General features: G+C 41.7%; 1 protein-coding gene across 1 annotated transcript in view; it reads right to left on the bottom strand.

Moving 5' to 3' along the window:
* jpt1b (Jupiter microtubule associated homolog 1b) overlaps positions 1-27,233 on the bottom strand; it is a 78,798-nt gene that overhangs the window by 12,059 nt on the left and 39,506 nt on the right. Inside the window, exon 4 of the mRNA XM_063030848.1 lies at positions 23,391-23,430. Within this exon, the coding sequence (XP_062886918.1) occupies positions 23,391-23,430 (40 nt within the window). The remainder of the gene's footprint in view (positions 1-23,390; positions 23,431-27,233) is intronic.

The following is a 27,233-nucleotide window of genomic DNA, read 5'->3' as shown; positions in this document are numbered from 1 at the left end:
ATACCTGCTTAGAAATTTAATGTGTCAAGTTAAGGGTTTGATAAAAGTCACTGACCGGAGGAGAATATCCCCACCTTTTGGGGATGCTGCTATGTCGACTCATATTAGCAAAGAATACATTACCTAATTATTCCACATGGAGAACATTGGAGTACAACAGGAGAACAGGAGATTACAATTCTCGCCCAAATACATGGCCCAAGTGAATGTGACCATATGGGTGGGCTCCAGACCTGATCAGATGTCACTGAGCTCAGGGTGTGAGCTTCCTTATCACATGGTGTGACGTGTAGGCCAAGTGTGGGTTTGATTAGGATGGAACAACAGAAGATACCTTTTCACCTAGCAGGGACGTGGCAGTGGTGAATATCTGACATGTAAATTTAGTCATAGTCATACTTTACTGATCTCGGGGGAAATTGGTTTTCGTTACAGTTGCACCATAAATAATAAATAGAAATAAAACCATAAATAGTTAAATAGTAATATGTAAATTATGCCAGGAAATAAGTCCAGGATCAGCCTATTGGCTCAGGGTGTCTGACCCTCCAAGGGAGGAGTTGTAAAGTTTGATGGCCACAAGCAGGAATGACTTCCTATGACGCTCTGTGTTGCATATCGGTGGAATGAGTCTCTGGCTGAATGTACTCCTGTGCCCAACCAGTACGTTATGTAATGGATGGGAGACATTGTCCAAAATGGCATGCAACTTGGACAGCATCCTCTTTTCAGACACCACCATCAGAGAGTCCAGTTCCATCCCCACATCACTGGCCTTACAAATGAGTTTGTTGATTCCGTTGGTGTCTGCTATCCTCAGCCTGCTGCCCCAGCACACAACAGCAAACATGATAGCACTGGCCACCACAGACTCGTAGAACATCCTCAGCATCGTCCAGCAGATGTTAAAGGACCTCAGTCTCCTCAGGAAATAGAGACAGCTCTGACTCTTCTTGTAGACAGCCTCAGTGTTCTTTGACCAGTCCAGTTAATTGTCAATTTGTATCCCAGGTATTTGTAATCCTCCACCATGTCCACACTGACCCCCTGGATGGAAACAGGGGTGACCGGTATCTTAGCTCTCCTCAGGTCTACCACCAGCTCCTTAGTCTTTTTCACATTAAGCTGCAGATAATTCTGCTCGCACCATGTGACAAAGTTTCCCACCGTAGCCATGATTCCATGATTCTATACAAATGAAGCATCAGCAAAGCTCAAAACTGTGCAACACTTAACCAAATTCTTTGACGAGAAATCTTAGATAATGATTTACAATGGAATGGATCTAAATTTTTAGAAAATTCTTGATATATCACCATTATGTTTCATAATGAGTTGTCAGGGGCAAGTCAAAAGGAGATTGTAAGCAACAAACTTATGCAGATTGATAAAGCTGGAAAGAGTGCTCCAGAAGAGTTATTGAAAGGAACAGCAGTTATATCTTTGAACATATTGGTCCGCAATTACAAATACTTTTTCATATTTTTCCAGACAATTCCAGTCAGAGGGAAGGTGTAGTTACTGGATATGGCAATACAACTTCTAGATATGCACACATGTAGCAACACAACTTTAATACAACCAGAATAAGGCAGCCACATTCCTCAGAAAAATGAAATGGGCAAGTCTTAACAAATCAGAACATATGCAAATATTCAGGACTGGTTAGAGAAGCATTCTTCACGGAGGGCCAATGAGCCATTAACATAGAAAACCTACAATGCTGTGCCAAACATGTACTTACGTGAGAAATTACCTCAGATTACCCATAGCCCTCTATTTTTCCAAGCTCCATGTACCTATCCAAGAACCTCTTAAAAGACCCTTTCATATCTGCCTCCACTGGCAGCCCATTCCATGCACTCAACACTTTCTGCGTAAAAAACTTACCCGACATCTCCTCTGTACCTACTTCCAAACACCTTAAAACTGTGCCCTTTGTTAGCCATTTCAGCCCTGGGAAAAAGCCTCTGAATATCCACACAATCAATGCCTCTCATCATCTTATACACCTCTATCAGGTCAACTCTCACCCTGCATCACTCCAAGGAGAAAAATGGCTTAGTTTACTCAACCTATTCTCATAAGGCATGCTCCTCAATCCAGGCAACATCCTTGTAAATCTCCTCTGCACCCTTTCTATAGTTTCCACATCCTTCCTGTACTGAGGTGACCAGAACCAAGCACAGTACTCCAAGTGGGGTCTGACCAGGGTCCGATACAGCTGTAACATTACCTCTTGGCTCTTGAACTCTGTAACATTACCCCTTGGCTCTTGAACTCAATCCCCCGGTTGAGGAAGGCCAATGCATCGTATGCTTTCTTAACCACAGCAGCTTTGAGTGTCCTATGGACATTGACCTCAAGATCCTTCTGATCCTCCACACCAAGAATCTTACCATTAATTCTATATTCTGCCATCATTTGACCTACCACTCTTTACCTTCTGTGGGCAAGCCAATTCTGGATCCACAAAGCAAGGTCCTCCTGGACCCCATGCCTCCTTACTTTCTCAATAAGCCTTGCATGGGGTGCCTTATCAAATGCCTTGCTGAAATCCATATACACTACATCTACTGCTTTTCCTTCAATGTGTTTAGTCACATCCTCAAAAAATTCAGTCAGGCCCATAAGGCACTTTGACAAAACAATGCTGACTATTCCTAATCATATTATGCCTCTCCAAATGTTCATAAATCCTGCCTCTCAGGATCTTCAACTTACCAACCACTGAAGTAAGACTCACTGGTCTATAATTTCCTGGGCTATCTCTACTCCCTTTCTTGAATAAGGGAGCTACATCAGCAACCCTCCAATCCTCTGGAACCCCTTTGCTGGAGGCTCAGCAATCTCCACCCTCACCTCCCACAGTAGCCCAAGGTATATTTCGTGCAGTCCTGGTGACTTATCCAACTTGATGCTTTCCAAAAGGTCCAGCACATCCTCTTTCTTAATGTCTATATGTTCAAGCTTTTCAGTCCACTGCAAGTCTTCCCTACAATCGCCAATGCCTTTTCCGTAGTGAATACTGAAGCAAAGTATTCATTAAGTACCTCCACTACTTCCTCCGGTTCCATACACACTTGATTGGTCTATTCTCTCACGTCTTGTCCTCTTGCTCTTCACATACTTGTAGATGTTTTCCTTAATTGCCAAGGCCCTCTCATGGTCCCTTCTGGCTCTCAATTTCATTAAGTTCCTTCCTGCTAGCCTTATAATTTTCTAGATCTCTATCACTACCTAATTTTTTTTTTTTTTTTTTTTTTTTTTTTTAAACCCTTCATAAGTTCTTCGTTTCTTTTCTTGACTGGATTTTCAACAGCCTTTGTACACCATGGTTCCTGTACCCTACCATCCTTTCCGTCTCATTGGAACGTACCTATTCAGAACACCATGCAAACATCCCCTGAAGATTTGCCACATTTCTGCCGTACATTTCCTTGAGAATATCTGTTCCCAATTTATACTTCCAAGTTCCTGCCTGATGGCTTCATATTTCCCCTTACTCCAATTAAACGCTTTCCTAACTTGTTTGTTCCTATCCCACTCCAATGCTATGGTAAAGGAGACAGAATTAGTAGCTCCCAATGACCCCAAGTATGGCTCCCTGATCAATTCTTTATATTCCATATTAAATATTAGAGGCTATTGACATTACAAACAGCTGTTTCAAAGATCATCTAGACTTACAGCTAGACAGAAATAACTGCAGTGGCAAACTATGACTTTGGCTATTGAAATGATCTTAGCCATTGACATAATCTGCTTCATGGAGTATTTGACCATATCTGAAGATAAAACTGGTAACGACAAGACAGACACAGGACATGGGCGACAAATGTATATTAATGTGAGACATCAAAATTCAGCATGTACAAACTTTAAATTGTGAACATATTGTATGTTTTGCATTTGAACACAAGAACATTACACAACATGCAAATTTTACCAAGTAAAACTAGACAATTAGAGACCGTGTTAGGGAACTAGAGCTGAAGCTCAATGACCTTCAGGGAGAGTGAGGAGGTGATAGAGAGGAGCTCTAGGCAGGTAGTCACACCGGCACCACAGGAGACAGATAAGTGAGTAACAGTCAGGAGAGGGAAGAGCAAGAAGCAGGTACTAGAGAGTACCCCAGTGGCTGTCCCCCTTAACGATAACAATGATATGATAAATACACAGCCTATATAAAGTAGAAATACTTTTCTACAATCATTGCCGCACTGTTCTCCGTAGCAAAAAACTCACGCAAGCGCTCTCAGCAGAAAATCTTTCTCCAGTAACCTTTAAGCTATGAAGCTGCCAAATCATACCAAATAACACATAAAAATACACAGCCTATATAATGTAGAAATAATGTATGTACAGTGCAGTATCACTTACCAGAATCTGGAAGAAAGCGTCAAGCACACTGATAATGATTTGTTAGGATGAGTCAGAGGTTGGGGTGGTGCAGTAGTCCCCACCCGCCCGCCTGCCGACTGATACATTGCCGTGAAGCATGCAGGGGTACAGTGGTAGCCGGGATGCACCCAACACATCTTTAAGAAAAAAGCTGAAATAAACAAGCTAATTAATTAGGTGCCGCCCAGCACGCAAATGTCAGCCCAGATCAGAGGCGATTGCGTTGCTTCTGATCTGGGCCGACATTTACGTGCCGGGCAGCAACTAATTAATTAGCTTGTTTATTTCTGCTGTTTTCTTAAAGATGTGCTGGGTGCGTCCCGGCTACCGCTGCATTCTCCACGGCAATGTATCGGTCCGCGGCTCGGGGGTTGGGGTGGTGGGACACTGTGGTGTCATCTCAACGTCGTCTGTTTCCATCAGGGCAGGCAGGTCATCATCTTCTATGTCTGCCTGCCTCAATGTCTAAAGTCAAGGGTTGTCGTCTGCTGTGGAAGTCTTGAAAAACTACAGTATGCTTGACTGCTTAGCCACGAGCATTTTTCTAACATACAGTTCTTTGTAAGCACTCAAACCATCCTGCAAATATGCCCTAAACCAACGTACCCTTTCAAAATTAAAGTCGTACTTTTCAGCAATCAATGTTGTCAATTGCAGCAAATCTCACCCAGTCGCTTCACGTTCGGTTCCTGGACGACTTCACTTTCGGTCCGTTCGCTACTGCATTCGGTTTCGATTGTTATCCTTTCCTCTTCCAATTGCATCAGCTCTTCATCTATCAGTTCTCAGTCATGGGATGCCAAAACCTCTTCAACATCATCTTTGTCAACTTCCACAAGCCAAACTCACTTTGTCCTCGCTTCATTCACCACCATCGAAACACTTAATTATGTCTAGTTTTACGTTAAGTGTAACACCCTTACGAGCTCTTTTAGGCATTTCCAATACCTTAGAACTCATCTTGCAAACAGCTGCTCACAGGCACGTGTTTAAGCAATGCCGGCTAGAATGCAGTTCTGGGGGTGGAGCTTGGCTGCTCGGGGCATGCGCTGCCTTTTATCGCGTGCTGCCTTTTATCGTAACAGTGAAAACACCTTCTGTTAGCGAAAACAGGGAACTAATGTAGGTCTTTTGTAACAGCGAGGTTTCGTAAAGCAAACGTTCGAAAAGCGGTGGACGCCTGTATTTGCGTGGGGTTCTGAGTAGGAATGGTCCAAGGAGACAAGGATGGTACTGTACAAGATCCATGGTGTACAATTACTGTTGTAAATCTAGTCAAGAAAAGAGCTTACGCGAGGTTCAAAAAACTAGGTAATGATATGAATCTAGAAGATAAGCCTTGCAGGAAGGAGCTTAAGAATGAAATTAGGAGAGCCAGAAGGGGTCATGAGAAAGCCTTGGCAGACAGGATTAAGGAAAACCCCAAAGTATTCTACAAATATGTGAAGAGCAAGAGGATAAGACATGAATGAATAGGACCAATTAAGTGTGACAATGGAAAAGTGAGTATGGAACCTGAGGAAATAGCGAAGGTACTTAATACTTTGCTTCAGTATTCACTACAGAAAAGGATCTTGGCAATTGTAGGGATGACTTGCAGCAGACTGAAAAGCTTGAGAATGTAGATATTAAGAAAGAGGATGTGCTGGAGCTTTTGGAAAGCATCAAGTTGGATAAGTCACCGGGACCAAACAGGATGTACCCCAGGTACTGTGGGAAGCAAGGGAGGAGATTGTTGAGCCTCTGGCAATGATCTTTGCATCATTAATGAGGACAGGAGAGGGTCTGGAGGATTGGAGGATTGTAGACATTGTTCCCTTATTCAAGAAAGGGAGTAGAGATATCCCAGGAAATTATAGACCAGTGGGTCTTATTTCAGTGGTTGGTAAGTTGAAGATCCTGAGAGGCAGGATTTATGAACATTTGGAGAGGTATAATATGATTAGGAGTAGTCAGCATGGCTTTGTCAAGGGCAGGTCGTGTCTTACAAGCCTGATTGAATTGTTTGAGGATGTGACTAAGCACATTGATAAAGGTAGAGCTATAGATGTAGTGTATATGGATTTTAGCAAGGCATCTGATAAGGTACCCCATATGCAAGGCTTATTGAGAAAATCAGGAGGCATGGGATCCAAGGGGACATTGCTTTGTGGATTCAGAACTGGCTTGCCCACAGAAGGCAAAGAGTGGTTGTAGATGGGTCATAATCTGCACGGAGACCGATGACCAGTGGTGTGCCTCAGGGATCTGTTCTGGGACCCCCACTCATTGTGATTTTTATAAATGACCTGGATGAGGAAGTGGAGAGTTGGGTTAGTAAATTTGCTGATGACACAAAGGTTGGGTGTGGTGTGGATAGTGTGGAGGGCTGTCAAAGGTTCCAATGGGACATTGATAGGATGCAAAACAGGGCTGAGAAGTGGCAGATGGAGTTCAACCCAGCTAAGTGTGAGGTGGTTCATTTTGGTAGGTCAAATATGATGGCAGAATATAGTATTCATGGTAAGACTCTTGGCAGTGTGGAGGATCAGAGGGATCTTGGGGTCCGAGTCCATAGGACACTCAAAGCTGCTGCACAGGTTGACTCTGTGGTTAAGAAGGCATACGGTGCATTGGCCTTCATCAATCATAGGATTGAGTTTAAAAGCCAAGAGGTAATGTTGCAGCTATATAGGACCCTGGTCAGACCCCACTTGGAGTACTGTGCTCAATTCTGGTCGCCTCACGACAGGAAGGACGTGGAAGCCATAGAAAGGGTGCAGAGGAGATTTACAAGGATGTTGCCTGGATTGGGGAGCATACTTTATGAGAACAAGTTGAGTGAACTCTGCCTTTTCTCCTTGGAGTGACAGAGGATGAGAGGTGACTTGATAGAGGTGTAAAGATGAGAGGCATTGATCATGTGGATAGTCAGAGGCTTTTCCCAGGGCTGAATGGGCTAGCAGGAGAGGACATAGTTTTAAGGTGCTTGGAAGTAGGTACAGAGGAGATGTCAGGGGTAAGATTTTTTTTAATATATCAACACGGAGAGCGGTGAGTACGTGGAATGGGCTGCCAGCGTGGTAGCAGAGGCAGAAACGATAGGGTCTTTTAAGAGACTCCTGGATGGCTACATGGAGCTTAGAAAAATAGAGGGCTATAGGTAAAGCCTAGGTAGTTCTAAGGTAGGGTCATGTTCGGCACAGCTTTGTGGGATGAAGGGCCTGTATTGTGCTGTATGTTTACTATGTTTCCAATTTACTGCTTCATTAACTTTTTTAAATTGCTGGTCATTTGGAGGTCAGTTACAGCTCTTCAGAGCACCTATCCAGAACAATCTCTGGAGGGAAGGCCCCAAAATCACTGGCTTTGCCTTCTGCTGGCGACTGAGGCTGAGGTCGAAGTATTCGGTAGAGATAGTGCTCGGTACTCGGAGTCGGAGGCTTGAAGATTTCAGACGACTCAGAGTCTGACTGTGGTCGGGCATGGCAGGGAGAGTTTTCTTCCTTCTCCTGTCTGCGTGAGATGTGGGACTTCCGAGAGAATTTGAACTTTTTTTTTAAAAATATATACTGTGCCCATGGCCTGTTCTTCATCAAGTTATGGTATTGCACTGTTGTAACTATATGTTATAATTATGTGGTTTTTGTTAGTTTTTCAGTCTTGGTCTGTCCCATATTTCTGTGATATCACGCCGGAGGAATATTGTATCATTTCTTAATGCATGCATTACTAAACGACGATAAAAGAGGACTGCGTGTCCTCATAATCTAATCTAATCTAACCTAACCTTTTCAAAATATATACCTCCCAAAGCAGAGTCAAACTGTCACACAAGATTACATCATTACACCATATGCTTTGCCTATGTTCCGGGAGCCAAGGCAGAAGAGCATGAGGAAGCAGTTGGAGAAAGATCGCCTTGATCCTGTAAAATCCCACAAGCCTGAACCTCTGGTATCTGGTCCAGGGCGTGGTGGACAAGTTGGGACTCATGGTGGTACATTATCGTCATTCATTGTGAAGAATATTGTCCTGGATAAAACAGATGACCGTAACCCACCGTAAAGCTATCTTGCGTCATGCAAAAGATGCTGAACAGAACCCTTACTGGGTGGCTCCTGCTTATGTTAAGACACAGCCACATGCAGTGTTTGCAGACGTGGAGTCAGAGGAGGAGCTGGAGAATGATGAGCCTGAGTGGAAGAAACGGAAATTGTGAGCAGGCTGTCCTTGAACACGTGATCATGAGCAGCTTCACCTGCTCATCGTGTTGTAACAGTCGATGAGGGAGATCGTGTGAGAAGCGTGCAGCAGGTGTGGGGTTTTCAGGGCAGGTAGTGGAGTAGGAGGAGCAAGCTCATTTCCAGCTGAACAAACAACATGGTCTCTATTCAATGTTTTACCTTATAGCTTCAATTAATTAAACCTGTGCTAACGCAAAAAAAAATTATATATATATACATATACACACACACACATATACATATTAATGATTATGATATAGTTGGGATCACAGAGACATGGCTCCAGGGTGACCAGGGATGGGAGCTCAACGTTCAGGGATATTCAATATTCAGGAGGGATAGACATGAAGGAAGGGGAGGTGGGGTGGCGTTGCTGGTTAAAGAAGAGATTAACGCAATAGAAAGGAAGGACATAAGCCAGGAAGATGTGGAATCGATATGGGTAGAGCTGCGTAACACTAAGGGGCAGAAGACGCTGGTGGGAGTTGTGTACAGGCCACCTAACAGTAGTAGTGAGGTCGGAGATGGTATTAAACAGGAAATTAGAAATGTGTGCAATAAAGGAACAGCAGTTATAATGGGTGACTTCAATCTACATGTAGATTGGGTGAACCAAATTGGTAAAGGTGCTGAGGAAGAGGATTTCTTGGAATGTATGCGGGATGGTTTTTTGAACCAACATGTCGAGGAACCAACTAGAGAGCAGGCTATTCTGGACTGGGTTTTGAGCAATGAGGAAGGGTTAATTAGCAATCTTGTTGTGAGAGGACCCGTGGGTAAGAGTGACCATAATATGGTGGAATTCTTCATTAAGATGGAGAGTGACATAGTTAATTCAGAAACAAAGGTTCTGAACTTAAAGAGGGGTAACTTTGAAGGTATGAGAAGTGAATTAGCAAAGATAGACTGGCAAATGACACTTAAAGGATTGACGGTGGATATGCAATGGCAAGCATTTAAAGGTTGCATGGATGAACTACAACAATTGTTCATCCCAGTTTGGCAAAAGAATAAATCAAGGAAGGTAGTGCACCCGTGGCTGACAAGAGAAATTAGGGATAGTATCAATTCCAAAGAAGAAGCATACAAATTAGCCAGAGAAAGTGGCTCACCTGAGGACTGGGAGAAATTCAGAGTTCAGCAGAGGAGGACAAAGGGCTTAATTAGGAAGGGGAAAAAAGATTGAGAAAAAACTGGCAGGGAACATAAAAACGGACTGTAAAAGCTTTTATAGATATGTAAAAAGGAAAAGACTAGTAAAGACAAATGTGGGTCCCCTGCAGACAGAAACAGGTGAATTGATTATGGGGAGCAAGGACATGGCAGACCAATTGAATAATTACTTTGGTTCTGTCTTCACTAAGGAGGACATAAATAATCTTCCAGAAATAGTAGGGGACAGAGGGTCCAGTGAGATGGAGGAACTGAGCGAAATACATGTTAGTAGGGAAGTGGTGTTAGGTAAATTGAAGGGATTGAAGGCAGATAAATCCCCAGGGCCAGATGGTCTGCATCCTAGAGTGCTTAAGGAAGTAGCCCAAGAAATAGTGGATGCATTAGTGATAATTTTTCAAAACTCGTTAGATTCTGGACTAGTTCCTGAGGATTGGAGGGTGGCTAATGTAACTCCACTTTTTAAAAAAGGAGGGAGAGAGAAACCGGGGAATTATAGACCGGTTAGCCTAACGTCTGTGGTGGGGAAACTGCTGGAGTCAGTTATCAAGGATGTGATAACAGCACATTTGGAAAGCGGTGAAATGATCGGACAAAGTCAGCATGGATTTGTGAAAGGAAAATCATGTCTGACGAATCTCATAGAATTTTTTGAGGATGTAACTAGTAGAGTGGATAGGGGAGAACCAGTGGATGTGGTATATTTGGATTTTCAAAAGGCTTTTGACAAGGTCCCACACAGGAGATTAGTGTGCAAACTTAAAGCACACAGTATTGGGGGTAAGGTATTGATGTGGATAGAGAATTGGTTAGCAGACAGGAAACAAAGAGTGGGAATAAACGGGACCTTTTCAGAATGGCAGGCTGTGACTAGTGGGGTACCGCAAGGCTCAGTGCTGGGACCCCAGTTGTTTACAATATATATTAATGACTTGGATGAGGGAATTAAATGCAGCATCTCCAAGTTTGTGGATGACACGAAGCTGGGTGGCAGTGTTAGCAGTGAGGAGGATGCTAAGAGGATGCAGGGTGACTTGGATAGGTTGGGTGAGTGGGCAAATTCATGGCAGATGCAATTTAATGTGGATAAATGTGAAGTTATCCACTTTGGTGGCAAAAATAGGAAAACGGATTATTATCTGAATGGTGTATTACTTTGATGTATGTTGCTTGAATTTCCAGCATCTGCAGAATTCCTGTTGTTATTATCTGAATGGTGGCCAATTAGGAAAAGGGGAGGTGCAACGAGACCTGGGTGTCATTATACACCAGTCATTGAAAGTGGGCTTGCAGGTACAGCAGGCGGTGAAAAAGGCGAATGGTATGCTGGCATTTATAGCGAGAGGATTCGAGTACAGGAGCAGGGAGGTACTACTGCAGCTGTACAAGGCCTTGGTGAGACCACACCTGGAGTATTGTGCGCAGTTTTGGTCCCCTAATCTGAGGAAAGACATCCTTGCCATAGAGGGAGTACAAAGAAGGTTCACCAGATTGATTCCTGGGATGGCAGGACTTTCATATGAAGAAAGACTGGATGAACTGGGCTTGTACTCGTTGGAATTTAGAAGATTGAAGGGGGATCTGATTGAAACGTATAAAATCCTAAAGGGATTGGACAGGCTAGATGCAGGAAGATTGTTCCCGATGTTGGGGAAGTCCAGAACGAGGGGCCACAGTTTGAGGATAGAGGGGAAGCCTTTTAGGACCGGGATTAGGAAAAACTTCTTCACACAGAGAGTGGTGAATCTGTGGAATTCTCTGCCACAGGTAACAGTTGAGGCCAGTTCATTGGCTATATTTAAGAGGGAGTTAGATATGGCCTTTGTGGCTACGGGGGTCAGGGGGTATGGAGGGAAGCCTGGGGCGGGGTTCTGAGTTGGATGATCAGCCATGATCATAATAAATGGCGGTGCAGGCTCAAAGGGCCGAATGGCCTACTCCTGCACCTATTTTCTATGTTTCTATATACACACACACATATATATATACACACACACACACACATATATACACACACACACACACACACACACACACACACACACACATACACACACACACACACATATACACACACATACATACACACAGCCACACACACACACACACATACACACACACATATACATACACATATACATACACATATACATACACATACACACATACACATATACATACACATACATATACATACATATATATATAGACACACACATACACTTTCCAAGAAAATGGCTTACTGAGACAGAAATTGTTAAGCTTTTTTGGCTACCATGGAAATGCCATTGCTAACTTTAGCAAAAATGCATCCGTCAGGGGAAATGCATGGGCTTCCTGAGGACCATGATGACCAAGGTAGAGAAGATACAGAAATAAACATGTCCAGTTACCTGCAGATATTTTGACAACTGTAGCAAAGTACAGATAAATGTGATGTTTCACAATTATTTCCTTTGTTTCCCCAAGAAATTATTTCAGAAAGAAACACCTTAATACCTTTGAAAGTGAAACTGACTTCCCCACTTGTTTTTATGAAGAATGTCTAATCTTCGTGCACAAACAACACACCCAATACAAGTGAAAAAGCTGATTGATAAAATCCCCAGATCTAACGTGTTCCACTATATTAGAGACGAGAAGCAACTGTGGATCAAATGAAAAATAATGAAATGCAAAGCATTATGTAGTTATTGTTATTTTTCTAAGTGCACTGAATCACCAGTTTTGCACACTACTGGTAGAGTGCAGTACAAGACAGTATAGTGATTCAATCTTACGGCAGAGTCCTTGAAAATGATATTAATTTCCTTCCTTGGATTCGCAAATTACTTGAAAGAGGGGGAAAATGCAAAAAGAAAAATGGATAACTTGTCTTTTTTTTGAATGACATCCCTTTCCACTAGAGTGCAACAAATGCCCAGTTAGATAATAAACTTACTTGTACAGGTGTCACCCGCTTTTCAAACGTTCGCTTTACGAAACCTCACTGTTACAAAAGACCTACATTAGTTCCCTGTTTTCACTAACAGAAGGTGTTTTCACTGTTACGATAAAAGGCAGCGTGCAAATAAAATCAGCCGCTACTCCCCCGGATTCGGAACTGCATTCTCGCCGGCATTGCTTAAGCACGTGCCTGTGAGCATCCGTTAGCAAGATGAGTTCTAAGGTATCGGAAAAGCCTAAAAGAGCTCGTAAGGGTGTTACACTTAGCGTAAAGCTAGACATAATTAAGCATTTCGATTGTGGTGCACGAAGTAAGGACAAAGTGATTTTGGCTTGTGGAAGCTGACGAAGATGATATTGAAGAGGTTTTGGCATCCCATGACCAAGAACTGATAGATGAAGAGCTGATGCAATTGGAAGAGGAAAGGATAACAACCGAAACTGAATGCAGTAGCGAACAGACTGAAAGTGAGGTCATCCAGGAACCGAACGTGAAGCAACTTCATGAGATTTTCGCTGCAATGATAAAATACAACTTTAATTTTGAAAGGGTATGTCAGTTTAGGGCATATTTGCAGGATGGTTTGAGTGCTTGCAAAGAACTGTATGATAGAAAAATGCACAAGGCTAAGCAGTCAAGCAAGCCTTCCACATCAGCCACAGCAGACGACCAACCTTGACCTTCGACATCGAGGCAGGCAGACATAGAAGATGACCTGTCTGCCCTGATGGAAACAGACGACGAGATGTCACCCCAATGTCCCACCACCCCAACCCCCAGGTCGTGGACAGATATCGATCCACGAAGAATGCCGCAGTAGCCGGGACGCACCCAGCACATCTTTAAGAAAAAAGCCGAAATAAACAAGCTAATTAATTAGGTGCCGCCCGGCACATAAATGTCAGCCCAGTTCAGAGGCGATTGCGTCGCTTCTGATCTGGGCCAACATTTGCATGCCAGGCAGCACCTAATTAATTAGCATGTTTGTTTCGGCTTTTTTCTTGAAGATGTGCTGGATGTGTCCCGGATGCCGCTGTATCCCTGCACGCTTCGCGGATTGGTATCGGTTCACTGCCTGGAGGGTGGGGGCCACTGCACCACCCCAACCTCTGACAACCCAGCCTAACACACCATCATCAGTGTACTCGACACTGTCTTCCCAATTCCGGTAAGTGATACTACACTGCACATTCATTAGTTCTACTTTATATCGGCTGTGTATTTTTACATGTTATTTGGTATGATTTGGCAGCTTCATAGCTTAAAGGTTACTGGAGAGCGCTTGCGTGAGATTTTCGCTACGGAGAACTGTGCAGCAATGATTGTGGAAAAGTATTTCTACTTTATATAGGCTGTGTATTCATCGTATTCCTGCTTTTACTATATGTTACTGTTATTTTCCCATATAAATTAATGGTAATTGCTTCTTCGCTTTACGACATTCCGGCTTATGAACCATTTCATAGAAACCCTCTACCTTCCGATGGGGGGGTGGGGGTGGGGGAGAGAGGATCCTGTAATCCATTTATTTATTCATACAGCATAGAGTAGACCCTTCTGGTTTTTCAAGTCACACCACCTCAACAATACCCGACAGACCTAATCATGGGTCAATTTACAATGACCAATTAATCTATCTAATAGTGCGATTTAGAAAGCTCCAAGAGCCCCTCACATATCTGTATCAGCTTTGTCATACTGCTACAGCTCTGCTACAAAATTGTAAAACTTCAGACAGATCAAACCATGAAGTTTGAAGTACTGTTTATCATTCCCATAAGGCCATAAAACAGGAACAGAATTAGGTCATTTGGCCAATTCGGTCTGCTCCCCCATTCCTCTGACTAAAGAAATTCCTCATCTATTCCAAAGAGACGTCCTTCTATTCTGGTCCCAGATTCACCCCCACTACAGGAAGCGTCCTCTCCATTTTGACAATGAACATTAAGAAAACAAGGAACGAACTTGATCCGGCTTAATAGACTGATAACAACTATAAATACTCCCTGAACATGGGCAGGCAGCAAGGGCATCTTTCAAATTAGAGCAGAATACTACCAAACTTGTTATATGCTACACAAAATGCTACAATGTATATTACAAAATACAAAATGAAAGTTTACTTGCATAGCTACCTTTCAATACCATGTATTACAGGTATCCCCCGCCATCCGAAGGTAGAGCGTTCCTATGAAACGGTTCGTAAGCCAGAATGTCGTAAAGTGAAGAAGCAATTACCATTTATTTATATGGGAAAAATTTGTGAGTGTTCGCAGACCCAAAAATAACCTACCAAATCACGCCAAATAACACATAAAACCTAAAATAACAGTAACATATCATAAAAGCAGGAATGATATGATAAATACACAGCCTATATAAAGTAGAAATACTTTTCTACAATCATTGCCGCACTGTTCTCCATAGCGAAAATCTCACGGAAGCATTCTTGGCAGAAACTCTCTCTCCAGTAACCTTTAAGCTATGAAGCTGCCAAATCATACCAAATAACACATAAAAATACAGCCTATATAAAGTAGAAATAATGTATGTACAGTGTAGTATCACTTACCAGAATCGGGAAGACATCGAGCACACTGATGGTGTGTTAGACTGAGTCGTCGGAGGTTGGGGTGGTGCAGTGCCCCCACCCTCCAGGCCGCGGACCGATACCGATCCCTGAAGAATGCAGTGGTGCAGCGGTAGCAGGGCTGCACCCAGCACATCTTTAAGAAAAAAGTCGAAATGAAAAAGCTAATTAATTAGGTGCCGCCCGGCACGTAAATGTCAGCCCAGATCAGAGGTGACGCAATCTGTAATTGCCTCTGATCTGGGCCGACATTTACGTGCCGGGCAGCACCTAATTAATTAGCTTGTTTATTTCAGCTTTTTTCTTAAAGATGTGCTGGGTGCCTCCCGGCTATCGCTGCATTCTCCGCAGCAATGCATCAGTCCGCGGCTTGGGGGTTGGGGTGGTGGGACACTGGGATGTCATCTCATCATCGATCAGGGCAGGCAGGTCATCTTCTTCTATGTCTGCCTGCCTCGATGTCGAAGATCAAGGTTTGTCATCTGCTGTGGCTGATGTGGAAAGCTTGCTTGACTGCTTAGCCTCGCGCATTTTTCTATCATACAGTTCTTTGTAAGCACTCAAACCATCCTGCAAATATGCCCTAAACCGACATACCCTTTCAAAATTAAAGTTGTACTTTATCATGCAGGGAAAATCTCACACAGTTGCTTCACGTTCAGTTCCTGGACGACTTCACTTTCGGTCCATTCGCTACTGCATTCAGTTTCGATTGTTATCCTTTCCTCTTCCAATTGCATCAGCTCTTCATCTATCAGTTCTTGGTCATGGGTTGCCAAAACCTCTTCAACATCTTCGTCAACTTCCACAAGCCAAACTCACTTTGTCCTTGCTTCGTTCACCACGATCGAAATGCTTAATTGTGTCTAGTTTTACGCTAAGTGTAACACCCTTACGAGCTCTTTTATGCTTTTCCAATAGCTTAGATCTCATCTTGCTAACGGCTGCTCACAATAAAGCGACATAAAGCACAGATGCTCACAGGCACGTGTTTAAGCAACGCCAGCTAGATTGCAGTTCCGGGGGAGGAGCTTGGCTGCTCGGGGCGCGCACTGCCTTTTATCGCGCGCTGATTTTTTTCACACGCTGATTTTTTTCACACGCTGATTTTTTCCGTAACAGTGAAAACACCTTCTGCTAGCGAAAAGTTAACTAATGTAGGTCTTTTGTAACAGTGAGGTTTCATAAAGCGAACGTTCGAAAAGCGGGCGACACCTGTATCCACTTTTAAATTAAGAGGATTTTAAAAAATTATTTAGACCAAATTACAACCACCTAAAATTAGAAGTGGCGAACAGTGTTACATTTGAATTAATATGGCCAAAATGATCCCTGCTTGAAATGTAATACTGGGTTACAGGGCCATTAAAGAACAAAAGAGTTCTGGAGATGGTGCCTAGAGAAAGATTTGAAGAGTTCTGCCAACAATTCCAGTCTTATCCAAGGCTGAAGCTAATAGTTTCATGTTCACTACATGTTGAAAGAAAACAGCAGTAATGAGGGACCATTGCAAACTGATGCCACCTTTTTGTTGAACTTTGAGGCAAATACAAAGTGCATGGCGTTATTTAGGTACACATATCAAACAACTGACCAACAGGCTCCGTTAGAGAAAGATGTAAAGATTCAAGGATGTCTTCAAAGCAGTGACAAAATGTAGCATACCTGGGAGTCCCTAGGCCATGAAGCATAATAGTACTGAGAACAAGTCTACATGTCAAGAGCACATGAAGCCAGCGAAAAAAAAAATCACACCTCAAACAATCCACCCACTTGCCCTGTTGGCCCATCAATGCAAGAGTCTGCAGCTCCATATTAGCCTCCATCTCCTTCAAAGCCAAAGTGGGAGTAAATATTCCTGAGTCAGGTTTATTATCACTGACATAGACTCATGCAGCAGCAATGCAGCAACGACAAAAACTACAAATTACAAACAACTATAGTGCAAAGAGGAATAAAAAGGTAGTGCTCATTGACTTTTCAGAAACCAGATCATTGAAGAGAAATAAGCTGATCCTAAAGTGTTGAGAGTGTCTCTTCAGGCTCCTGTGCCTCCTCCCCAATGGTCAGGATGTTGAGTGTTTGTGTCATTGTGATAAACACAGGAAGATTTAATATGGTGCTCCTACATTAGTTGAACTGTTTCCAGCAATTGAACCACCCTGCTTTCCCAATGGCATCACAATAAAACTGATGTTTCAAAGCCAGAAGCAAATTCCAAGACCTGTGCAGACTACATTGTCCATGACATTCTACTTAATTTCAGGAACAAGGTTTACTTGGTTACAAAACAATTAATTCATGGAAATTGGAAGTTTTTAAAAAAAAAGCCCAGCCATCTCTCTTCTCACACATGCAGAACACAAAACAGGTTCTAATGTATAGTGCATGCATTTGTTACCTGACACTCCTAATTGCCAGCGCGAACTACAAAAGGAGAGAGAAAGTTGGTTAGCAAAGGTAACAGCAGTTTCACAATTCAATTAAGTATTTCAGGTAAACAGTTCTGAAGGAAATGGCAAACAATTTGAGAAGGTGGTTACAATCTGACCAAATATTTACAGAATTCTAGGTTTCACCCATTATCCAAGCAAATTTACAATTACTCATGTACACCATTCATATAAACCACATGAAAAATTACAACCTTCCCACAATACAGCAAAAACCACCAAGAAATAGCTTCAAAGTCAAATCCCAAGATATCATAAATTGAAAATCATTAAGGCATTCCTCTAAGCTTCTTTCCACACATTCCTCACAGACAAATAGTTTTGTCAACATGACTGTTAGGACAGCAAATTAGATCAATTTGAATAGCTGGCTGTTTTGTGAAGATGTTCTACCAGTTAGTTTACTGTTTGGAATTATCCAAATACTTGCATAGCGGGAATGTGCAAAGTTTGGGATTTAGTATTTCTTACCTTCTCAATACATGATATTCTTATAACAGGAGTTTAACAAGACAATACCAGGAGTATCATTTTGACCTCAAGGAAACACTTTGGGAAATTAGTGCAGTAGAACAATGAGATATTTAAATATTTCTCATTCTTAGATACTCTTAAGTACTATCAGGGGATGAAAAGATGGCAAACTATTTAAGGATATTCAAGGTCACGGTGACTAATTCTTGCATCACAGGTTAATCTAGGCTTTATGAGCAACAAGGATTAAAACAGAAGTGGTCAACAGCCAGCTCAACCATCAAGTAGCAGAACAAGCCCAAGAGGTTATGCCATTTCTGATGCATGATCAAAAGCATGGTAGAGGATTCTAAAATGAAGAATGGTCCAACTCCACTTTAAAAAAAGAAGTTAATCCTGGGCGTATTATCCAACAGTAGGACTGGTCTCAGACACTTCTAGTTAGACAGAGCTCGTCACTGTGAAGCATCAACATCAGGAACGGCTTCCAAAATGCATACAGTTTTTAAATGACAATTTTCACCTTTCTGGAGTTGGATAGGAAAATTGACATGTTCAAAGGTAGCAGATTCTGACATTTTATGCTATCCCATAAACAACCGTTGGTCTGAAAAAAAAAAGCCCCTCACCTCCAAGCTTTTTATTTTCACCCTCAAGTGGTAACCATTTTGGTCTTGAAGATAAGCTCCATTTCCTGCCAATTGAAAAACTGTTGTACAGAGACTAATACTTTAGTCCTGAGCAAGCCTGATCTTTCCAGTGGGGAGAAAAAAAAACAAACAGTAAATCACCCTACCTTTAACCAACAAGCCAAGCCACTTTGTTGGATGGCATCTAAAAACAAACTATGGAAGCAGTCATTCTGTCCTGAGCTTTTCTACCAAGATCACATACAATCTGTACTTTGGCTCCATCTTGAGTTACATAATCAAATACTTTTATATGCATTCAAAATGTTTAATTTTTCCAAAAACTTGTTCACATATCCATTATCCTTTGAAACAAATTAGAAATACCAACTAGCCACTAGTCCTACCATGAAAAACAGTGAAGTGGCAAAACAAAAATGGTTGTCCATCCCTCCATCTCCCAGATACTGTTTGACCCACTGTTACCTTTAGATTATAGATCTGTGGTTTCTTGTGTCTCTAGGCAAGGAGGTAGTGCTCTTGTAAAGTATATTTCCAAAACTTAATCCATCTTTTCATTGCAATTGGCAAGTGGCTCATTGGTATTTTATTTTAAAATTAAACCTTGATTGTACTTTTCTTATTTTACTTTCAACATATACTCCAGTCAGACAGCTCAGTAATTTTGCATCTCAAATGCCTTAAAGATTCTTATGGTTGAGCCAATAACCCTAGAGGTATCAGGATGCATTAATCAAAATTAATGCACTCCAAACTACCACAGTGAATACCTCGTACAATGGAAAAAGCATTCTTGAACTGCACCTGCCTGATATTAAAAATTGCAGGACACCTTATACAAGCAAGCCCAGACATTTCTCCTACACACACTTAAAGTTTTACAATAAATCAGCAACTGGGACAGTAGGTGCCCATCATTTTTCTAACTTGCACTCAAGATGAAAATGACAAACCTGTGGAGAGAATGTATGGATAAAACTATGCCCTATGGAGGCTGGCCATTCAGTGTCAGATTCTGGCATTGCAGTCAGAGAAAATGTTCAATATTCAGACTGCAGACAATACAAATAAGTTAATAGCATTTCACCACTTTTTCTTGTATTTACTACTCCTGGAATCACAGCAGATGCAAAACTGCTTTGAATCCATTATTTGTGTGGAAAGTTGTTGTACAAGACACAAACATCAAAATAAATGTAAGTGCAGCCATGCACTGAAATGGCAGTGAAATGCATGCGCAAAGAAATAGAAAATTCATTCAGCATTCCTGGCAAGAAGTTCACACTCCAGAAAAAATGAACTAAGTTGATTAGCTAAAGCATAGTTGAATTCATGTTAGATACTACACCACAGGATTACCAGAAAACTTTTGGACAGCTCAAAATATTAGCAAGTAGAGCATTCAGTAACCAGCCAGTCTATACCTGAAATGAGTATGCTTTAGGACAATTTTGTACATTTAATCCAAACTAAACAGTTGACAGTTCAAAAAAAAATTCCTGTATTATTCTAAAAGCAGAAATCACTAATTTCTGCAAAGTAAAAAAAAAAATCACAAAGCAGCATTCTTTCTGAACATGAACCAAAAGTGCAGATGGTGTCTGTAACAGTTTCTAAGACAGCCCTAGCAACTGGAACTAAAGGCATGGAATCATTCCCAGCAGCTTAAAACATGGAATACAGTTTATTTTTTTATTTAGAGATACATCATGGAACAGACTCTACCAGCCCAACGAGCCACATTGCCCAACCCACCTAGCCTAAACACAAGACAATTCACGATGACTTATTAAACCTACTAACCAGTAGATCTTTGGAAATCGGGAGGAAACCAGAGCACCCAGAGGAAACCCCACGCACTCCGATTTCCCGAGTTGTAATAGCATCATGCTAACCGCTATACCCACATACAATTTATAGGACAAGTTGAATAAAATGCATTGCATTGAGCCAAGTCACAGGACATCAGAAACATTTTTAAAAATCCTTCCCTTAAAGGAAATAAGATAAGCTAGTATTGATATGGCCATTGCCTATATAGAATGCAAACTTCTCCAACCTGAATAATGGAAAACTAGTTTCAAGATTCAGGTCATTATTTCCAGTTGAAGCATGCTACTGTGTGCTATATGCTCAGAAGCTGCAAGGCACCTTCAGCCATAAACCTCAGGGAAATGAGCACTGAACAAACACTGCACTCATTGCTACATATTCTTCTAAAATTTCTGGTACTCATTAGGATCCTTTTACTAGCAAGCAGCCTACACAATGCACAGAAACTGCCAACATTCCCTGTAAAATCCACCACGTGACGGCCAAACTCAACTTGCATTTCTTGCTGCAAAAGAACAGCTCCAAAAACCAGATTTAATTCTCAAAGTTGTCTAATACACCTCATAACTATAATAAAACTGCACTCTGTTCAACCATATTTATATGTGGACATTGAGAAACAGTCTGCCTCGGAAGTCACCTCTTTCACATCCCTATCCCTTATCAAGATCTCAAACCCATAATTCTACCCCTTATTGTCACTGTTGCATTAGCTCATTTTTCATCATTGTGCTCACTGTCTTTATTACTGTAAACAGTATACATACTGTTTACTCTGCGGGCTTCACGAGGAATTTCATTGTACCCTAGTGTGTGAGTGTAATCTGTAACTAATCTGAACCTGACTATCCAGAATGGAGGTAATCAGGTACATTTCGATCTTCCTGTGAAATCACCTGCCAACAATGGCCACAGGGAGTACATTATTCCATGGAAGGTTTTCATTCTATACATTGCTCGAACCCTAATTAGGCATAGACTGTTTTCTAAATTGGGAGAAAATTTAGAAGTCAGGTGCGAAGGTTCTTGGGAGTCCTTATGCAGGATTTTATAAAGGTTAACTTGCAGGTTGAGATGATGGTAAGGAAGGCAAGTACAATGCTAGCATTCATTTCGAGAGGACTAGAATATCTAATATGTTAACAACTATTTAATATAAGGACTAGAACATGGTAACAACAACGATTTAATACTGAGGCTTTATAAGGCTGTGGTCAGACCAGACGTGGAGTATTGTGAGCAATTTTAGGCCCCTTTTCTAAAAGATGGGCTGGCATTGGTGAGGATTCAAAGGAGGTTCATGAGAATGATCCCAGGAATGAAAGGATTAATGTACTATATGAAGAGTGATGGCCCTGGGCCTGTACTTGAGTTTCGAATAATGAGGGGGGAATCTCATTGAAACCTATCAAATATTGAAAGGCCTAGACAGTGTGGACGTTTTTTTATGGTGGGGGAGTCTAGGACCAGAGGGCACAGCCCTGGAATAGAAGGATGTCCCTTTAGAACAGAGATGAAGAGGAATTTCTTCAGCTAAAGGTGATAAACCTGTGGAATTCATTGCCATAGATAGCTGTGGAGCCAAGTCATTGGGTATATTTAAAGCGGAGTTTGATAGGCTCTTGATTGGTAATTGCGTCAAAAGTTATGTGGAGAAGACCGGATACTGGGGTTGAGAGGGATAATAGATCAGCCATGAGGAAACGGCAGAGCAGACTTACTTTAAAGTTAGTTAATCTAAAGGTAGAAGTTTTGTACAAACAGTAATACTTTAAGTCTAAAAACCAATACTGAAGGCATTTTTACCTCCATGAATTCCTGAAAGAGAACAAAGGCCTTTCATGAGCCATTTTAGATTCAGTGATCATCACTACAACAGAAGATTAAAGGGACAGTGCTGTTTACATATAAATTACCAACTGAAAATTCACAATACAGTGACCAGAACAAAACCAGTACAGTTGAAGTAATATACACCAACTATACATACCTGAAGACCCACTTAAAACAGAAAAAGACCCTTGTTAGGTCAAATAAAACTGTATTAAATGTACAAAGTCTCAGTTCAGGTGGTTAACAGCAGCATCAGCTCATGCAGAAGCATACTTCAGTAAATTACTGCTGACTTGAGCAAAACTAAATTGATCTTGCTCACAGATTAGCTATAATTAGGACCATGGTTGAAATTTATAAATAAATCACATCTGTGAAATAAGTAAATTACTGAAGCTGTATATTCGAAGTTAAAACAAAGCAGGTTCAGAATACAAGCCTAAACATGAGAAAGTCTGCAGATGCTGGAAATTACAAACATCCTAAAGAAAGTTCTCAGCCCGAAACATCAGCGGTTTATTCATTTCCACAGATACCGCCTGACCAGAGTTCCTCCAGCATTTTGTGTTGCTCAGAACACAAGGTGGTCAACATTCCAGGCTGATGGCATTTTCATCAAGACTGTTCTGATAAGTCATTATACAGAAACATTAACTTCTTGCAGTGAATCTGCATGAACTGTGGAATATTTTAATTTTTTTTTAATATCAAGTTAAAGTTTAACCATCCACCTCAAGGCTTGTTTTCATTCTTAGAAAGCACAAGGAACATATGGAAAACTCATTGTTAATTTAGAATCATACTTACAGGAACCTGGGCTATTTTCACCTTCCCCAGTTGCGATATCCTAAGTGAGAAAACAATGTTATTAACCTTAATGTCACAATTAAAAAAAAATAAACACCATGTGGGCAACAATGAATTTCTAACGAGCATCATGAATGAACTCTCACTTTTAAGTAATGAAGTAAATTTACAAGCGCACCCAAGAGGCTGTGGGGGAAATGACAAATGTTAACACTACATACTGCAGATGATGACATTGCACAGGCCTGGATCGAGTCCTCAAATGCTACAAATTTGAGACACTGCAATAAAATCTATGCAAGAGGAAATATGGAAAGAGCCAATTCACATAATCAGGGCCAAATGTGAGTAAAGTTTCCCCAGAGAAAACAAACCAGAAATCCAAACGACATTAAATCAATTTTCAGTAGGACTGGTACAATTAACTATAACACTACAATCAATCAGGAGGAAATTCTATTCTAATTTAATATTTAAACACCTTTTCATAAGTACTGTATATGAATATCAATATCTTCTGGTAAAAAAATATTTCCCACTCTGGCCCCTCCCCTCTTCTCACCTGCCTATCACTTCCCCTGGGTCCCTTCCTCCTTCCCTTTCTTCTATGATCCACTCCTCTTCCATCAGATTCCTTAGAACATAGAACAGTACAGGCCCTTCGGCCCACAATGTTGTGCTTGTTCCCCTAAGACTGCCACATCTCACGAAAGGTACATCACCGTCTCAGGAGGCATTTTAAAGACCAACTGCGAGCAAGTTTGTCCTCTGACTCTTCTCGTCAAAGCCTCAAAGCTCCACTCCTTCACTGGCCCACTCACTCACTGGCCGCTTTACCTTTCCCACCCACTTGGCTGCACCCTTCACCTTTAGGCTAGCCTCCAATCCTTCCTCCCATCTTTTTACTCTGGCATCTTCCCCTTTTCTTTGCTGCCCTGAAGGAGGATCTCGGCCCAAAACATCAACTGTTTATTCATTTCCACAGATACTGCCTGACCTGCTGAGTTCATTCAGCATTGTGTGTATTGCTTTGGATTTCCAGCATCTGCAGACTGTTTACTGTATATTCATGCAAGTTATCAATGTTTAGTTCAAAGTCTCATAACAGACAACACCTGCAATAGAGAGATATGGGAGAGATTGAAAAATCTGGCTGAGTGGTGTCACAACAACCTCTTATCAATGTCAGCAAGAGCAAGGAGTTGATTATTGATTACAGGAGGAGGAAAACCAGAGATCCACAAGTCAGTCCTCATTAGACGATCAGAGGTGGAGAGGGTCAGTAACTTTTAACTTCCTCAGTGTTTTCATTTCAGAGGACTGGTCCTAGGCCTAGCACATACGTGCAATTACAAAAAAAGCACAACAAAGCATCTTCTTCCTTCAGTCTGAGAAGATTCGACATAACATCTAAAACTTTGACAAACGTTGACAGATCTGCGGTGGAATGTACATGGACTGGCTGCACCACAGCCCAGAAACACCAATGCCCATGAATGGGAAATCCTACAAGTGGTACAGCCTAGTCCATCACTGGTAAAGCCCTCCCAACCATTCAGCAAAGCAGCATAATCAGGACACCAACTACCCAAGTCATGTTCTCTTCTCATCAGGAACAGGAGCCTCAGGGCTCACCACCAGGTTCAGGAACAGTTATTACCACTCAACTCCCAGGCTCTTAAACTAAAAGGTGATAACTTCACTCGTTCCATCATTGAAACTGGGCCCACAACCTACGGACTCACTTCATCTCATGTTCTCGCTATTTATTACTTCTTATATTTTTGTACTTGCACAGTTTGTCTTTTACACACTTGAACACCCAAGTTGATGCAGCCTCTGATTCTGTTTTGGTTGTTTTTCTATCATGGACCTATTGAGTATGCCCACAAGAAAATGAATCTCAGGATTGTATATGATGACATGTACTTTGATAATAAATTTACTTTGAACATTACTCCTGTGTCCGGAATCTCTAAAATCTTCACAACCAAGTGAGATTATATGAAGCAGAGCTGATACTTGATAATGATAAAATTGATAATGTTAATAATGATTAATTGTAGGAACAAGGTTAATTATAGAGACAGAATGATATACATGAAGAGTACGGAATTTTCATAACTTGTCCCAGAGATAGTGAAGAGTCTCATCCTGGAAATGAAGTGAGGTAATAAAGATACTTCAATTAGAGTTCATAATATCAAAAGGTGGAGATATTTAAACAAAATGTAAATGCATACTTTGAGAAAAATGACTTAATATAGATGAATAAGCAAAGATGCCCAGGCTGAAGCAGGCATTCAGCAAGAGCTCTCTGCACTATTAGATACTTTATATTAAATGTACAAGGAAAAGCATACCAAAGATTATGACAAGCTTGGTTTTACCATAAAACCAGGACGAACCAAAAGGGTCAGACCAGTTATGCTCACAGATCTCGATTTTGCAGATGACATAGTCCTGTTCTCTGACCAGATGGAAGAAGCACAGCAGCTACTGACAAAAATGGAAATTGAGTGCAATAAAGTTGGACTTCACCTAAACACAAAAGACAGAGTACATGGCATTTAACTGCGATGAAGGTACTCTCAACACTGTAAAGAATGATATCATTAAGAAAATCTTTGACTTCAAGTACCTCGGGTCAAGAATGATGACTTCGGAGAAGGACATAAAGATATGGAAGGCGCTGGCGTGGGGGGCTATGAACGACATGAAGGAAATCTGGAAGTCGAAACTGACCAGAGGGCTTAAAAAGAGGATCTTCATAGCAGTCATAGAGTCCATTCTCACGTACGGATGCAAGATGTGGACACTCACCAAGACCATGCGAAAGTCTCTAGATGATTACTATACACGAATGGTCCGGATGGCTCGACATGAGTTGGCAACAGCACAAACTCTATGATGACCTACCAATACTCACCACTAAAATCGAGGTGAGAAGGCAGCAATTAGCGGGGCACTGTCTCTGCCACCCCGAGCTACCTGCCAGCCTAGTCATCATATGGGAGCCCAAGCATAGGCGCCCTCCCAAGACTATGGCCAACATGCTCCTAGAAGACAGCGGCGCGGCTAATGTAGATGAACTGAACACACTGATGAGGGAGAGGGAGAAGCGGAGAGTCCGTCCTCGTGCCTGACGCCGGCCCCCTCAGCCTGAGTCGATGTAGTAGTAGTAGTAGTAGTAGTAGTAGTAGAAGAAAAGCATAAAGAGAAAATCAACAGATACAGTGGCAGGTAACAGGAAATAGGAATTTAAGTGAAAACGGTGACCAATGTAAAAAGGTACGCCAAGGATACTTAGCCTTGATTGTCACAGAACAGAACGAATGTGGAAATGGAATGGTTTGAAGAGATGGCCGGGAGTATTGTGCGCATTGTTTTGCAATAAGTGGACAAAAGCTAATAGAAAATTACCACTACTCAACAGGATACAATGCAGAGTACGGGGAAAAAAGGCTTGTGGTCCAAAATAGTGTAATTTCACCTGGAGAGACCTGGCTAATTAACAGTCAGCATTGTTTGTAAAAATGGGAATATTTGGACAAAAGAGCCAGGTGCATGGATAAAAACAGCAAGATATTACAGACTGCCAAAAAAATGTTGCACGTGCCTTGCGGAGGAAAAAGGTGCATGGTTTAGGCATTGCAGACACGATGCAGAAATCAGGGGTGGTGCTAGCTGGTGCTATAGCCCCAGCAGAAATTGCAATAGCACCAGTGTAGCACCACCAAGAAATTAACTGAAATTTCACATACAAATTGCAGCTGCTTTGCTTTCTCTATATAGTTTTGAATACAGCTTGTTTCTCCAGTTGATCTAGTGAAACAGCACTCC

This window comes from Mobula hypostoma, chromosome 22 (assembly GCF_963921235.1).
Source record: "Mobula hypostoma chromosome 22, sMobHyp1.1, whole genome shotgun sequence".
In the NCBI taxonomy this organism is placed as follows: domain Eukaryota; kingdom Metazoa; phylum Chordata; class Chondrichthyes; order Myliobatiformes; family Myliobatidae; genus Mobula; species Mobula hypostoma.
Note: the sequence above shows the minus strand (reverse complement) of the source record. Positions and strands in the feature narration are given on the sequence as shown.